A 17886-nucleotide genomic window follows, 5' to 3' on the forward strand; every position below is an offset into this window, starting at 1 on the left:
AGTGGCATATGAGATTGGAATTGAAGTTGGCGCTTTTTGCCAAATTCGTCTCCTTCAGATTCAATGTAAAAATCGTTCGAAGTGGGAATTACGAATCGCCATGGCGGAATTCAGCGTATACGGGCGGCTCACATTATTTTCTTCGTCGAAACGGTTCGGGACGAACCTCGTGGGAGAAGGGGAAGCTGATGCAGGGGCACCCGGCGTGGAGGCTTTTTCCATGACCAAACCGGGCCATGGGCCAACCGGCCATGGAGAATAGTTTTAGGAAGTCCCAATTTTAGTATGATTATTAGAGAATTTAGGTTTAGGAAATTATGTTATTTTAGTATTTCCAATAATTGGAAAGGTCCAGATTTGAGTCTAGTTATTTAGGAAGTTGCAGTATTTTAATTATTTAGGAAAGTCTAATTCAAGTCTATCTAGGAAAGTCCAGAATCCTATAAAAGGATATCTAGTTTGTCCATTATTCTCATGTTGAAGAGAAAACCCAATCAAGTTTAATCGAGTTTACAGTTATTTAGAGTTATTTAATCGTTATTTAATCGTTCTTCGTATTAGTTTATTTTATTCTTAAATTCCGCTGCGTTCTACATCACATCTTTTGCTTTATCTTGGCATACTCAAAAGTGTTTAAGAAAAGTAAGAAACTATGAGAAACTTGAGAGTCTATAAAATGAGCCAATGAGGTGGTGGGCCGACCAACTTTTGACCTAATTGTCAACCTATTCCCATCCATTTTTCCATTTCTCTTCTGTCCATACCAAACTCCAGTTAAAATTGGTTATTAGCAGGTCTTTAAAAAAGTGGTTATTACCACTTTCTCAGCAGCGCCAAAAACAAAAATGCATTAGACATAGGCAGGGCCCACATTTGAGGACTGCCAAGAAACCCAACCAAAATTAAATTCAACTCTTGACACATTGTAACATGAAAAATACAAGAGAAAGAAGAAAAATCAAACAGACTTGGGACATATAACTTTATGTGGCTTCTCGTGATTTACCCTTGAGATTATTGTTTTTTTTTTGTTAAAAGACCCTTGAGATTATTGTGATTAATTTAAGTGTAAATCACAACAAATCACATAAATATTTTTATTCAGGATCCGTCTTACATTTTTTGTTTCCTAGCATTACTTGTGTAACAAAATTTTAATTCTTGATCACATTGGGTCACCACAATGGTAACAGAAATATAACCAGGGAATTCAATTGTCACAAGTGATTTTTAGAGGGCTCTGGAGCGGAGACAGTTACTTTTTTCTCCGGCACAACCAAATCTGGTGGTGCTTTCACTTTTCTTTAGTCGGTTTGGGTAGTTCAGACGGTTTCTTAACGGTTACCGACGAACAGACACAAATTTCTGCTACTAATTCTCTTAGTTCTTGTCTTACTTTGGTTGAGATTTAGTCTCTTTTCATTATTTTATCTTCTCTCTTCATTATTCTTCTTCAAATTCATCATGGATGCGACCAATTCTGACCTTCTGCAACAACTTGAAGAATTAACAACGAATGAACCATCGGTACAAACAGTCGAAGGATTCGAATCATTAAGTCTGGAACAGACAATCATAAAGCATGGTGTTCTTAAATTTTGTAGCGATAAGAGAATTGACACTAACCAGGCCATGATCAGACTCTCTAGAGTCCTGTATGGGCCAAATAAGTTCACTCTTACAGAAATTAAAGAAAACCAGTTCTTAATTCGATTTGCAACAGGAACCGAATTGGAATTGGCCATTGCTCGTTCTCCTTGGGTGATTATGGATGAATTAATTGTTTTACAGGAATGCAATCCTCATGTGGCACCTATTAATCATACTTTCGATAAAGTGTGGTTTTGGGTTCAAATGCATGGAATTCCGATGAAACATCTCAATAGTACCAACGTCAACAGACTTGCTTCAACTATAGGACGATATCAACCAACAACTCCGGAAGATGTGTCCAAATGGACAGTTTTCGGGAGAGTCAGAGTGGAGATCACTATAGCCGAGCCTTTGCCTAACCGGATCAACCTTACTATATCTAATCACCAATTAATTTCTGTAGAATTACGTTTCGAGCGATTGCCTCGGTTTTGTCAATCATGTGGCCGAATAGGACACACATTTACTTTCTGCCCGATAATTCTTCTTATGGGAGACATTCTTAAGATGAATTTATCGGAGAGTCAAAGATCCAAAATTCAATCTAGTATGATTCCAAAATATTCTGACAAGTTCAAAGTGAACATGTCTAAAACCGGTACTATTAAAGAAATGGAATCTTTTGGTAGTACTAGTAACACTAATTCAAAAGGAATATTAGGATCGAGTCCTTTAGGTATCATAGAGGAAACAGAAAATGAGCGAAGGGTCTCTCTAAACGATTGTTTTGGAGACACTCTAGACAAAATCAATACTACAAAGAGATCCAGACCCATTAATCAGGCTTCCTCTTCTAATGAGTTTAATGATAACATTCTCTATGAAGTGCAGGTATTAAGTGAAAATCCATCCAAAGAAAAAACGGAGGGAACCAGGCCATGTAAACGTTTGGCTAGACAGAATGCAAATAGAAACAATGGAGAACAGGTCACGGCTACCTTAAAGCCGATGGAGGAATGAGCATCTTCGCGTGGAATTGCCGGGGAATAGGGAACACCCCGACAAGGAATGCTCTTTATCAGTTCCTGAAGGCCACTAGGCCGGATATTATATTTCTTTCTGAAACTAAACTCTCTTATGCTTGTAATTTTCCTTTCTTACTTAACTTGGGTTACAATAATAATCGCCAAGTTCTATCTCAAGGCAGAAGTGGTGGCCTTTATTTAGCTTGGACCGATAATGTTAATATTAGTATTAATTCCTCTGATTTTAATCTAATACATGCCACTATACATGATAATAACTTAAATATGGATTGGGATCTATTTACTATTTATGGCCCTCCTCATATGCATAATAGGATCTCTTTTTGGACTAATTTCTTGTCAATTCTTTCATCAGTTACTAATCCTTACTGCTGCATCGGAGACATGAATGCCATCGGCCATTTATCGGAAAAAAGAGGGGGTACTCAAACTAATTATTTCATGAACCATTTTCAATTATTTATTCGACAGAGTGGACTAATTGATTTGGGATTCAACGGACCTGCATTCACGTGGTCTAATAATAGAGATCATCATCATCTGACCCAAGAGAGACTCGACAGAGCCATGGTATCATCAGACTGGTTATTACATTTTCCGAATTCAGGAGTCTTTCACCTTCCAAGATATGCAAGTGATCATGCCCCAATCCTTCTAAAATTAAAAGTGCAAGGTAACACAATTCCCACAATCGAAAAGTTTGAAAAATATTGGACACATCACCGAGAATACAGGGATACCTTTTCATCGAATTGGGATTCGGCAACAGGAACATTTTACGACAAGGTAAAATCGGTAAAATCATCACTTTTCATCTGGAGTAAAAGATCGTTTGGGATAATGAAGGACAGACTAAAGGCACTCAGAAAACGCCTCTTAGATATTCAGGCACTACAACCATCTACTCTAACATTAGAGGTAGAAAGTCAAATACAAGAAGAAATTATTCACCTAGAGGAGATAGAAAGGACAAAATGTGAACAACGTTCAAGACTCAAATGGGCTGCCAACGGAGACAGAAACACAAGAGCCTTCCATGCAGCCATGTCAATCAGAAAACAAAAAAAATAAGATAAATCAATTAACAACTCGGTCCGGTAATATTATTTCAAATGAGAATGAAATAGCTAATGAATTAATTGATTTCTTTCAGAATTTGTTCACAGCCGAACAGGTCGTTCAACCGCCAATGGAAATTCTTAGTGCATATAAAGTCATACCAAATGAACAATTAAGCGCCATCTCAGGAATCCCAACTGCAGAGGAAATAAAAGATGTGGTCATGAAAATGGAGTCTAACAAGAGTCCTGGTCCGGACGGACTTCCTTGTGAATACTTTCAAGTAAACTGGGACATCATAGGCAACTATCTTATCGGGTACATTCAAAACATTTTCCTTACGGGTAAGATAGATCCAACACTTAATCATACCACATTAGCACTAATTCCAAAGGTCAAGATTCCGAGTTGCGCATCAGAGTTCAGACCCATCTCACTTTGCACTTCCATTTACAAATTCATCATGAAGATAATAGCAAATAGGTTGAAACCTTCTCTAGAAGATAACATCATGTGGACACAGAATGCATTCGTCCCAAATAGGCAGATCTTAGATAATATAGTAATCACACAAGAGGTCCTACATTCCATGAATGGTTCTCGAGCCAAAAATGGAGGGTTTTGCTTAAAAATGGACATGGCCAAAGCATATGACCGAGTAAGTTGGGAGTTCTTGGAATTGGTGCTTAAAGCTATGGGCCTCTCGGGCCCTTTTCTTAACTTAATCTTGCAATGTATCACTACACCAAAGTTTAGCATTCAGCTAAATGGTCGGTTATATGGTAATTTTAGGGGCACTAGGGGTCTTCGTCAAGGATGCCCCTTATCCCCTTACCTTTTTATCCTCACCTCTCAGGCCCTCTCTCTTCTTATTTATTACTATGAATCAAAATGTCTGTTTACAGGGTACAAAATTAATCCATCTAGTCCCTCTATCTCACATCTTCTGTTTGCAGATGATTTGATAATATTTGGTAAGGCTACTTCAGCAAATCTTAATTCTATCATAGACTTCATGAAATTATATTCCAGCTTTTCAGGACAGGCAGTGAATTATGAGAAATCATCCATCTATTTTAGCTCTGGAGTAACTCCTGATCTCAAACATCAATTTGTTAACACATTGAAAGCTCCAATCATGACAGACCAAGCAAAGTACCTTGGAGCACTAATTCTAAAGCCAGGTAATAGAATAAAGAGCTATGATTGGCTGCAGGACAAATTTAAGAAAACACTAGCAGGATGGAAACAAAAATTTGTGTCACAGGCAGGAAGGACAGTTTTAATCAAATCAGTATTAGGTCCTTTATGTGTGTATCCTTTTAGTTACCAACTATTACCACAGGGTATACTAAGCCAATTAGAAAGGGAAGAAAGGTCATTCTGGTGGGGTCATGGGTCACAAGACAGGAAAATTCATTTTATCAAATGGGACATAATAACAAGTTCAAAGAAACATGGAGGTCTAGGAATAAGATCATTAAAGGAGGTAAATGAATCCCTAATAGCAAAAATGGCCTGGAGATTCCTCACAAATAAACAAGCTATATGGGTCAAATTATTAAGTGCCAAGTACTTACAAAATGAGGACTTTTGGAAAGTAAACAGGAACTTACCGGCATCACCCTTCTGGAAATCATTGCTTCAAGTTAGAACAACATTACAAAATAACACCATTTGGATGATTGGAGATGGCACTGATACTAAAATTATGGAAGATAGATGGGTTCCTGAAATGATAGACCATATTCCAATTTTGATTCAGAGTCTACCACAAAATATAACATGGGTTGCAGATCTCATTGAATCAAATTCCAGGACTTGGAAAATAGACTTGTTACAACAATACTTCACTGCAGAATCAATTACGGCAATCACAAACATCACTATATCACCTACATGTGAAAGGGATAGACTCATGTGGAAGAACACAGAACATGGAAGATTCACAACAAAATCATTCTATTCTGCCATAAAAATCAGACCAGTTTTACCACCTGATATTGGGGATTTTCCTTGGTCAAAATTTTGGAAAAAGAAAGAGATGGATCCCAAAGTCCAGATATTCATATGGAGGTTGTTACATAATGGGATAGCAACGTTATCAAACATAAAGAATAGAATACCACAGACGAACCAAACTTGCAAGATGTGTCCGGACAATGAAATTGAATCAACCAATCATCTATTTGGGACATGCAAGACTTTTAAATCATTCATTAACTCTTTGCAGGATACAGACTTCACAAGTCTAAAAGATAATCCTACTGAAAATCTCAAAGATATCCTAATTAAAGGAAAGAATTCGAATGATCAATGGTACAAATACACTTATCTGTTGTGGCAGTGGTGGAAAGCTCGGAATGCAAAACATTTCCAAAACCAAGATGTCAATTTCAATCTCATCTGGCATAATATGGCTTTAGAACTCAAAAAATTTCCTTCATCATCTGTGACTTCTTCTTTTTCGAATATTTTACAGGATAGAACTTGGAAACCTCCTGCACATGGACGAATCAAGGTAAATGTTGATGGAGCTTACAGGAATGATAGAGCAGCAGCAGCAGCAGTGGCGAGAGATTGGAGAGGGGAGATAATAGATACAGAAGCACAAAGATTCCCACCGGTTTCATCACTCCACAGTGAACTACGAGGAATAGAACTAGGGTTTCGGCTAGCTGAGAGATTGGGGCTGCAAAGCTTCGAAATGGAGACTGATTCTTTAGTCCGAGTAAACCTAATAATGGACGGACGTGATGCTTCCCCGTGGCGATTAATCAACGACTTGGATAGATTACGTGGGTATCTAGCAGAAAGAGACGTGGTAATAAACCATTGTATTAGAGAAGCAAACTTCGCCCCACATGAGTTGGCGAAATCCATTTTAAATCCTTAACTATGTCTATAGTTTTCGGTTTGATCCTCTAAAGGATTTGTAAGCTTGTACGATGTACATCTTTTGGATGTTATTTATGGAATTAGCTTATCTGTCAAAAAAAAAGAAATATAACCAAATTAAGGAAGATTGAAGTGTTGGAACCGCTGACGCAGTAATTTTCTCAAAGGTTAATTATGGTTTCGTACCTAATACGTGATCAATGGGGCGTTTTGAGCCACGTAAGTGTCTGGCAATTAGATTTGCTCCCTAAGACAAAAAAAATTCATTTCTTATCAAGATTGATTATTATGAAGAGCAAAAATCTCATGATGATCAATTGTAACATGACAAAAAGAAAAGTTATATTTTCTTAATAAGATCGATTATTATTTCTTATCAAGAGCAACTCACGATGATCTTTACCTGAAGAGTTCCATGATAATGTGTATAGAGAATTTCTAAATCTTATCTTTTCACACGCTGAACAATTAAAAAAAAAAGAGAAATCTTATCTTTTTCTTGGGTTCTGATTTATTTAACTGTAGTAGCCTAGTAATCTTTTTTTGCTCAAAAACCTAGCCTAATAGTTACCAACCTTAAAATCAATGGACCTGGTATGCAATGACGACCTATAAACCCTTGCTACATTAAAGACAACCATCATAGTTTTCTAACTTTACATGCATAATAACATTAAAGCTACACTAAATCAATGTACTGCTAGTTTTTTTTGTAACCCTACAATCATAGTTAGAAGTGGATGACATCATCATGTACATTAAGGCTAAGTTTCATAGTTAGAAGTGGATGACATCATCATGTACATTAAGGCTAAGTTGAATCAATGTAATACTAATTAAAGCTACCTACTACAATAAAACTAGTAAGTATGATTCATCCTTGCTCAACATTAAAGTTTTCAACCTAAATAAGTTAAATCAATATACTTCTAGTTTCTGGTAGGTTGAGCAATTCTTACCTTGAAATTAGCAAGGAGAGTGACAAGAAGGAAAAAAGTGGAGCTACAACCATGGAGAAGAAAAAGTATGGTTTCACATAGTTTGGTCGTTATTTAAGTAAAGTAGAGAGAGAAAAGGTTTCTTTTTTTGCTATTAACTCAATATTTTCATGTACACCTTTGGTAGAAAGAGTTTCAAAGATCCACCTGAACAGGTTAACTTTGGGTTTAACAAATTTGTAGTAAATTTGTCTCTAAAAGTGCTCGGATTGAATCTTATCTTAAAAGTTCTTAATTTTTTTTTTGTAAAAAATGAATAATGCGGAATTTTAAAGTTCTTAAAAAAAAATCTAAATCAATAACACACATCTCCAAAGTTCTTACAAAAAGATCCAAACCAATAACACTAAACTAAGATCTTAAGATATCACAAAAGTTCTGAACAAATAACCCCCATTTAGAGTCCAAAATAGAGTTAACAAATTTTGGGTTTCTAGTCCAAAAATCTACCCCTAAACACACATTTAGTCCACCCTAATATTAATATAAGATTTTAAGCCAAAATAATAATTATAATGGATATTTAGTTCAACTTAGTTAAAGTATGTTTATATGTCAAGATTAAAGTGTTTTTCTGTTTATTGATTCTTGTTTTGTTTCATAAATTACCTGTTATTTATTGTTAAAGTTTCATACTTTATTTCATTTTTTTCATACTTTATTTCATTTTTTTATATGTGTTATACATAACACATTATGTATCAACAATGTTTCTTCAAAATCAGGGCCGTGCCTGAGAATTCGGGGGCTCGGTGCCAAATTTTAGTTTGACCCTCTTGTATAATCAAACATAAAACCTGAAAAATTTTCACATGAAGTTCCACGGGCCATCAACTCATTCGGTCGCTTTTGTGTATGTCATGGTTGTGGCTCACTTTTTCATCTCACACAACCTAAATTATAGTTTAGTAATAAATGATAATGGCGGTGCGGATAGAGAGATTTGTGTGATAGAAAGAATGAGAAATTCTAGAGCGGGGGGGAAAAAATAGAGATTAAAGAGAGTTTTGTGTTGATTTTTAAAAAGAAAAAAAAAAAAGGCACAAATGGACTCGAACCTGGTACCTCAAGTGCACAAGACCCATGCTATGCCAGATGAGCTACTTCACATTTGATGAAAGCTCTTTGACTTTTTAATTTTAATGAAATGGACGGCTGAATCTTGACAAAGTAGGCCCCTTGTGGTGGGGGGCCCTGTGCGGGCGCACGGCCCGCACCCCTCACCACACGGCCCTGTTCAAAATGGAAAAGGACTAAAAACCTATTTTTTGAGAAGATTGGACCTTAAACCCTTTTTGAACTTTATTTTGGACTTAAAACCCATGGACCCTAGAGTTAACCCCACAAAATAAAAAAAATATTTATGTTCACATAATTTTCCCTTCTTTCATCCACTTCATTCCATCTCTCCTCCACCTCATCTATGTTTCCTTCACCTCACCCTTCTTTCTATTAGAAGGTCGTGTACAGGTAACTTTCGTCCGACAACCTTCAACCATAATTTTTATTTAATTTTTCTTCTATTTTTTTCCTGTCTGCATCTTCTCATTTCTTCTCACTTATTTCTTTTCTGATTCTTTTTTTTTTTAACCTCCTGCGAAAGGGTTCCTACCTTTCGCCAAAAAAGAGAAGAGAGAGATAAGTGAAGAACACGGGGACAAAGAAAAGAAGTTCAGAGAGAGAAAAGTGAAACAAGAAAAAGAAAGACATAAATAATTTTTTTTTTTAGGATGAAGGTCACCCGACAAGCGATCTTCTATCGAAGAAGGGTAAGGTGGAGAGAGGGAGAACAAGGTAGAGGAGAGACGAATGAAGTGAAGGACAAAAAGGGGATGATGTGGATATTATGTTTTTACATTATTTTGGATTAACTCTATTTTGGTCCCTAAGAGTATTTTCAGAAAAATGAAATTTTTGGACCTTGGTGATCAAATCGAACAACAGACACCGCTAGAAGACTAAAACGACCCATTGATCACAAATTGAGAGCCCAACTAAATTAACCATTTTGACAATGGACCACATGGCAAGTTGAATAAAAATACAATTGAATTACATATAGATTTTGGTTCATTTCCTTCAATTGGAACAAAATATGTTTCTTTTGGGGTGCAAGAGAGAAGAATACTTCATGTAATTTCATTGAGAAACAATTATATGACCTATTCAGACTATAAAATGCTAACTCTAATGTATGTAGTTGTCAAGTTGATCGAGTTAAGTTGAACGTTAACAATTTCAGATAGTACCCAACTTAACATGCTTAGACTTGCCAAAATATACACGTGAAGTTGCATCTCTAACCAATAAAACTCAAAAGTTTGCTGGTGTATCTCAACATCTGATTAAAGAACTACAAATATATTTATGTTGTTGAAAGAATTTCATATCGCAATCAAATTTTATTAACATCGAAAGCCAGCAAAATGTTCATAACATTTATTTGAAAAGAGTAAAATATTACACTGTAGAATTTTCAACAGTTCACTAATAAATTATGCTGGAGGGACCCATTGTCGAGGATTTCGTCCCGTAAGAATGTGAACTTGGTAATATTGTGTGAACTTGTTCCAAAAAGACTTGTTACTAAGATGCTGTGAAATTTACATATCATATCGCTACAAAAGATGTAAGAAAATAACACCAAATTGGTAGTAGTTTACAAGAGGAAGAAAAGGAGGATAACCTATCAACTTCAGTATATTTTAAACTTTCAAAAAGATCCATATTTCACAACTAATTGACAAAAGCTAATACTTGATCATTAAGAAAAGGAAGGTAAAGGCTCTTTACTTTTATTTCCTCTTCCAAATTTCCAATTAGATGGTTAAGTCACTCATATTTTTCATGTGGCACAACTAAACATAGGGTGAAATAGCCCCCAAAGAGCTCCTAAACCCTAAACTTTTTGACTACTTACCTTGTGATTTCAAATTATCATGCATCTCATTTTCTTACCACTGCCCCAAAGTGGTTGAAGTCATTGTTATGATGATGCCATGGTTCTTTTTATGGCATCAATGTCACCTTCATCTCATAATCAACTCTTGGTAATGTGAACAAGACTTCATCAATGAGTAACTCTCTCTCTCTCTCTCTCTCTCTCTCTCTCTCTCTCTCTCTCTCTCTCTCTCTCACACACACACACACACACACAACACACACACACAGAAAGCACATGTGATCTTTTCGGGCACCTTCCCTCAATAAAATACAAATTCAAAATACTAAGAAATGACTCCTCAATGACTTATTCTGCTTCTTCCTCAAGAAAGCCTCTCCTATTTAGTCTCCTTCCATTCCTTAGTAAGTGCAAATTTTCAAAAGAATCAAGAAAGATGTCTAAAATGGGGGAAATTTGGGCAGGAATTGGATCAACTCTAGCTAGTATTATGTTCATCCATGCCATGTTCAGCCAGTACGTACCTTATCGTTTCCGCAATTACATCGAAAAACATATGCACCGTGTTCTTAATATCACCAATCGTTATATGCAAATTCGCATAGATGAATTCTCGGGCGAACGTATGAAACGAAGCGAAGTTTATACTGCTATTGAAGCCTATCTTAGCTCAAAATCTTCGAAAGAAGCTAAAAGACTTAAAGCTCAAGTGGGCAAAGATAGTAAGAATCTTCTTTTAAGCATGGATGACCATGAAGAAATGACAGATGAGTTTGAAGGAATTAAATTGTGGTGGTCTTTGAACAAAACTACTAAACAGACTACACAATTCTCTCTCTATCCTTCTTCCGACGAAAATCGCTATTTAACCCTTGAATTTCATCGACAATATCGCGAAATCATAACGGGGGAGTACTTAAATCATGTCATCCATGAAGGTAAGGCACTTGGGGTGCAAAATAGACAAAGAAAGCTTTATACTAATACCCCAAGTAATGATTATGGGTATAGGAAGTCCTTATGGAGTCATGTAGTTTTTGATCATCCTGCAACTTTCAAGAACATAGCCATGGATCCAACTAAGAAGCAAGAAATTATCGACGATCTCTTGGCTTTTAGTAAGGGTAAAGATTTTTATGCAAAAGTTGGCAAGGCTTGGAAACGTGGGTATCTCTTGTATGGTCCTCCAGGGACAGGTAAGTCCACTATGATTGCAGCTATGGCAAATTGTTTGAATTATGATGTTTACGATCTTGAATTAACCGCGGTTAAAGAAAATAGTGTTCTTCGAAAACTCTTAATGGACACTTCGAATAAGTCCATTATAGTTATCGAAGATATCGATTGTTCTCTTGACCTTACTGGACAAAGGAAGAAGAAAGACAAAAACAAAGATGATAAAGATGAAGCAGAGTCAATCAAAGATAAAGTTGCAAAAGAAAAAGATAGTACAGAGAGTAAGGTTACTCTGTCTGGTCTTTTGAATTTTATTGATGGGTTATGGTCAGCTTGTGGAGGCGAACGAATAATCATTTTTACTACTAACTATGTTGAGAAATTAGACCCGGCTTTGATTCGAAGAGGTCGAATGGACAAACATATCGAAATGTCATATTGTGAATTCGAAGGGTTTAAGGTATTAGCTAAGAATTATTTGGATCTTGATTCACACCATTTGTTTGAGACTATTCGTTGTCTAATCGGTGAGACCCAAATGACTCCTGCTGATGTTGCTGAGAATTTAATGCCTAAAACCATTGATTCAAATCCTGAAACTTGTTTAAATAGTTTAATTCAAGCACTTGAGAAATCAAAAGAAGATGCAAAGTTGAAAGCAGAGGAAGAAGCGAAAAAGAAAGAAGAATCTAAGGACAATGGTGAAGAAAAGAAGCCCGATTCATTGGCGAATGGATCTAAAGAGTCAGAGCCCGATAAGTTGGTCAATGGAGGAGTAGAAGAGAAGGCATCCGGTCCGTTGACTAATGGAGAAATCAAAGAAGACGAGTCGACTAACTCAAAGAGTAATGGAAACTAGCACCTAGGATTTCAGGACTATAAATAAAGTGATGTAGTTTTTCTTCTTTGTGTGTTGTTAAAAAAAGATTGAACTAGCTAGTCTTGTATTTCCAACTCTGGTTCTAGTTAATGAAAACATCTGTTTCACTAAAATGACATATACCTGAAAGCATAACCTGTTCACTAACCATCGACCGATAAAACTATGTCACCTAGAATGCAGATCGCCATGGTACGTACAAATATGATAGGGCTATTTCCGTAGACAACACGTACTCTATCTCAAGTATATAGAATATATACACTGACTCTACGGCTTCCTATCTCCAGTCAATTAAAATCTTAACTAGTTTTTTTTTTGTTGAACTAAAAATCTTAACTAGTTGGCTAAAACTTCCTCTAGTTCAAAACTCGACTAGTTGAGCTTACAGTTTTTTTTTAACAAAGAAATTAGATTAATTAAGACTGAAGATTTCAGTACGCCAAATTTTGGGTACCAGATCACGAACCCACTTTAGAAAAGTAGGGGGTGTCTAGTACTCGGCACGTGAGATGGGGGTAAATTTTTTTGGTAAAATTCCCTAATCGAATTTTATGTGAAGAAACCATAACATGTACCCCCACAATGCAAATTTTGATAAGCAACCAGAAGGTATAGAAGACAACTGAATCAAAGCTGATTCTTAAAATTTGAGTTTCTCCACACGAATAACATTCAGGATATCAGTTGTATATATAAGCAGGAGTTGATTGAAAAGACAAACCAACACTTCAAGATTAGATAAAGATAAAGATCAGTTCAGCATCAGATCGAAACCAATTCAATTTCAATTACGTATGTTGTGTTACAATTATGGATCTCCTAGGTTTTCAGATCATTTAAGATCTACTGCTGCCTTCTGAGCTCTAGTTGAAATAGAATATGCGGTGTTAACTGTTCTTTCTTTTTACAGAAAAGAATACCTACTTATCTCTTCGTGGTGGCTTCAATCTCCTAATCCAAATGCTCGAATTGCATTATATAGTGTCGCTTCAAGAATGTTTACATCACTTGCACTGTCTTGGTCGGAAATTTTCATTCGACAAGAGAAAGGTCATCAACTTTTCCAGCCTCTTAGCACCAGGACCCGGTCTGAGAATTGAAGTATCACCCACAATAGAACAAGGGTCGGACCCATTTTCTCGACTTCCGGCACACCAGCCACCCGGTAACAACATTCCAGGACCTTTAGATAAAAGATCAGAATCGATCTTGTCAAGAACAGGATCATTTCTCGGAAACTTTCTAGCAAACGGGGCATTGCTATCAATCATTCTTTGCATATCATTCAGGTTGAGGTGATGGGGATGTTGTTTCGGAGGATTATCCCAAGATATGAAATGCAGGTCACTGTTTACTGTGGTGTTTAAGAACTCCTGAGCGTTGCAGATGACTGTGTGGAAGTAGCCTTCAGGTGAAGAAATGAAGTTTGCGTAGTACATGAGCACAGTTCGAGGTAGGTTGTCCCATCCCCATATGCAGAAGTCGATGAAAGGTCGAGAAAGAGCCATCCACGCTGAACCTGCAAAATATAGTACCATTCGTTCATCTTGCAATTATCTTCCGAAATCCACGATGGATAAATAGCTACTCTATTAAAGCATTCATGACCTTGCAGAGGTGTATAGCCAACATTTAAAATGCCAAACAAAAATATGATGAAACCGTGTTTATGCACTCTTAACCTTTAATCAATGAAAAAATAGTTCATTATAATGCTGAAATACATGTTTAACATTTGTGATTTTACTTGTTAAGGGGTAGTTGGGGAAGACGAAAGTTGTGTGCAGTTGGACAAGTGGTATTATATCCATCAAAGACCTAAGCTTTAAAACCCAATTTCTGAAGCTTTTATTACAGATAGGTCTAATAGTGGAGGTTCTTCAGCAGTCCACGCCTCCCAACTTCCCCACCTTTGTCTTGACCATTCGGGCAAGCTTCTTCTGGGGAGCATTTAGCAATGGCGCCCTGGTGAGGGCTGGCTTCTAGGGACAGGTTCAAGAAAGGCCAGCTAGCACTTACTTGTCATGGAATTGGGTGAGGGAATCGGAGAGGAGCTAATAGACGAGGATCAGCTCCAACATTATACATCTGTTCCTGTTTAGTGACAATGAAAAAACATGTAGTCTGCCAATCCAACATTTTAACGTGACGGCTATAATCCCCTCCCCAAGTTTGAATTTTATCAGAAGCCAAACCAACTTGTTATCTATTCATAGAGAATAGAGTAAACCATGCTAGTTTTCATGCCCGAGTCCTACGACACTTCCCAACCAAAGCACCGTCACGTACATAACTAAGGATGGGCCCCCACAATAACTTCATTACAGAGCATATCATATCACAAGGACCAGAACCGCGACTAACACTCGAGGAAGAACACTTAATTGGGAACTGCTATTATCCAATTCTACTAAAAGCTTGAAGACGAAACATTTAATTTCCAGATTGGTTCTTCTGTTGTCACGACGGTCAATGAAGTTATAAGTATAGCGAACCTAAACGAAGCTGTTTCAATCTATGGGGCCGTACAACTACCATTTTCAACTTTTAAGTTGTAAGAAGAACTCATTAGACCCATTTCCGCAATGTGTCCGAATAATCATTCTAAACCAAAGTCGTGTACAAAAAGGCAGTGAATCCATTTTGTTTTGTCCACTCAACAATCTTGAACCATTACTACGAATCATTAAATAAGTAAATTCCCTTAACAATGGCACCCAAACTTTAACACACAAAAAGAGCATTATCAATTGCTGCACCAGGAACATATCTTTGTCTTTCTTTCTTTAACAATGGGGTCATTCCTTTCATCTACAAGGAAATTATTTTGCTTTATACTCTTTAGCAACTTTTTCTCAAATTTCCGGATTCAAGTTTAGAAAAACTATGACTTTCCATCTGAATATAATACCCCACAATCTAAGTTCTTTAAATGTGGAAAAATATCGGTTGCACCAATTATAGATTACAGCAGGCAAACACATCAGGCAAATAACAGAACACCCAATTATACCTATTACTAATTATGTTATTATGCTAAGCAATCATTTAATGGTCGGAATGATTGTCCACCACCTCTTGATGTAGTGGTTCGACACCCACTTCGGAACCCACAGGTCCTAGGTTCGATTCCTAGTGGAAGAAGGAATACATAGGCTTTAGGCCCCATATGGCCTTAAGGGTCTTCACATGACCTATAGGGCCCAAGATGTCTTTAAATATGGCAGTTACAGGTCTTACTCAATTCATGTTGTATCTACATATTATACATTTATGATGTATCTATGCCATGTAATGAACGTAATCGGAAATTCGGAATACGTATAGAGATATAAATCCACTCACAGATACTAAACTGAAGATTCTAGGAAAAGAGAATAGCTATAAACTCACAATATCTATAACCAAATAAGAAACTGTTCTAGTAAAAACTGATTCTTTAAGCATTTAAACTAAAAACTGAAGATTAAATTAGATACCCAACTCAAGAACTAACAGTTTTGAGTAAATAATAATTTCAAGTATAATCAAAAGAAAGAAAAGAATTTCACCTGTAAAAAGTTTGAAAGCAGTTGGAACACTTCTTCTCTGAGTAACCCAAAATACATCAGCTTTCTTAGTCATATACAAACCTGGATCTATAATTATAGGTTTAGCCCTTTGAAATCTACAAAAGGAAAACCCCAAAATTTTGATCAAATTTCTAATCAAATTCTATAACAATTCAAACATTATATAAGTAACAATTTCAGAAAAATTAACAAGATTTGTACTTACTCTTTCCACCCAATATTACTAGTATGATCCATGAAATTAAGATCCCTTGGCAAATATGAAAATGTGTGCAATAGATCTAAACAAAATCAAATCAAACACATTAACAATCAAAACCCACAAAAATTTAGATCTAACTAAGAAAACCCATTTCTAGAGAGAGAGAGAGAACTAACCATCTTGAGTAACAAGGGGATAATCAGAAGCACTAAGATTAATAAACCAATCCCAATTTCCACCATGTTTTAACAAAATTGCAGCAGCATGAAGAGTATTAGCAACCATTGTTGGACCTCTATAAGTAACAAGATTAGCTTTAGTAATCATTCTAACATTACCCACAGAAGCAAAAACTGGATGATTTTTAACATATTCATGAAGATCAAGTCTTTCTTTAGGAGAAGATTCTAGGTCAAGATGAACAACATATTGATTAATAGGATGATAAAGAGCTTCAAGTGTTCTTTTAAGCATTTCACCATCACCCACAGATCCAGAAATTAGGTAAGCTAAACGAGGTGGAGGTGGAGAAGAAGAAGGGATTGAAATTGTATTAAGTTTTGATTCAACAAAAACTGAATCAGATTTGGTATTATAGTGAGAGAAAAATGAAAACCCACTACCTGGTATAGCTAGGGTTACAAGAAATAGAAGAAAAATAGATAGTAATGAACCTAATACTAAAGGAAAAATCCATTTTTTCTCCATTTTTGGTGGTGTTTGTTGTTTGATGTGTAAATAATTTCTTAGTTTCTTCATCTTCTCATTCTACTACTGAACTCTCTCAGAAGATCCTAGAGAGAGAGTGAGAGAGGAGAAAGTAGAGAGAGAGAAATTAAAACTGTGGGTTTTGTTCTTTTTGAAGGTTCAATCAAAATAAGTAAAGAAAGAATGGAATTAAAAGAGGTTGAATCCAAATATTTAAGAAGAAATACTATTTTGGGAAGTTTGAGATTTGATGAGTTTTTGTTGCTCAGAGGAGTGGGAAGAGGGAGTTGGGGAAGAGATTCTACTTTTTCTCTCTCTCTCTCTCTCTCTCTCTCTCTCTCTCTCTATCTCTCTCTCTCTAACTTTGCGTTAAAATGTTATCTTCATTGATCAACAACAATAAATATTTGGGTTAATTCCACTTTAACCCCGAATACGTGACCAACTTGAATTTTGACCACATATTTATTCGATATTCTACTCTAGTCCCCTGAAACCATGATTATGTAGTCAAACTAAGCCGTCGGTCCCCCCCCCCCCCCCCCCCCCCCCCCCCCACATCCCCCTAAGCCCTACTATAACCAGGGAGATTGTAAGGACATTGACACGAGTCTGCTCGGTACTTAGAACTCTGTTATAATATAGAGGCAAATGAAGAAGTGGATCTAAGTAAGCTCTAGTCTTGAGCCCTCCTCTAATTAGAGAGACAAAACAAGGTAGGTCTACAGAAGTAAACTCGGTACTGTGGGCTTTGCTATGTCTGAGAGAACGAAAGTTATGAGGAAAGTTAGACAACGCGAAAGATTTGTTTTCTTCAATGGAGGTGTTTCTAACAAAGACACTATCATG

The 17886-nt window shown here is 36.4% G+C and overlaps 2 protein-coding genes across 2 annotated transcripts; one reads left to right on the top strand and one right to left on the bottom strand.

The window, feature by feature from the left end:
• The first annotated feature begins 10637 nt into the window (after positions 1 to 10637).
• LOC147542951 (AAA-ATPase At3g28580-like) lies at positions 10638 to 12665 on the top strand. The gene has a single exon (XM_086633643.1). It carries the CDS (start codon positions 10840 to 10842, stop codon positions 12529 to 12531), a length of 1692 nt encoding a protein of 563 aa, XP_086489769.1. The 5' UTR covers positions 10638 to 10839; the 3' UTR covers positions 12532 to 12665.
• Positions 12666 to 13262: 597 nt separating this feature from the next.
• LOC147542952 (beta-glucuronosyltransferase GlcAT14B-like) lies at positions 13263 to 17432 on the bottom strand. The gene is made up of 4 exons (XM_086633644.1): positions 16506 to 17432; positions 16333 to 16408; positions 16107 to 16222; positions 13263 to 14074 (listed from the first exon to the last, which is right to left on the bottom strand). The coding sequence occupies exons 1-4, from the start codon at positions 17086 to 17088 to the stop codon at positions 13560 to 13562; spliced, it is 1290 nt and encodes a 429-aa protein (XP_086489770.1). The 5' UTR covers positions 17089 to 17432; the 3' UTR covers positions 13263 to 13559.
• Between the last annotated feature and the right edge of the window lie 454 nt (positions 17433 to 17886).

Source organism: Eschscholzia californica, unplaced genomic scaffold, assembly GCF_041429995.1.
Source record: "Eschscholzia californica isolate CP2 unplaced genomic scaffold, dmEscCali1.0.p SCAF_4, whole genome shotgun sequence".
In the NCBI taxonomy this organism is placed as follows: domain Eukaryota; kingdom Viridiplantae; phylum Streptophyta; class Magnoliopsida; order Ranunculales; family Papaveraceae; genus Eschscholzia; species Eschscholzia californica.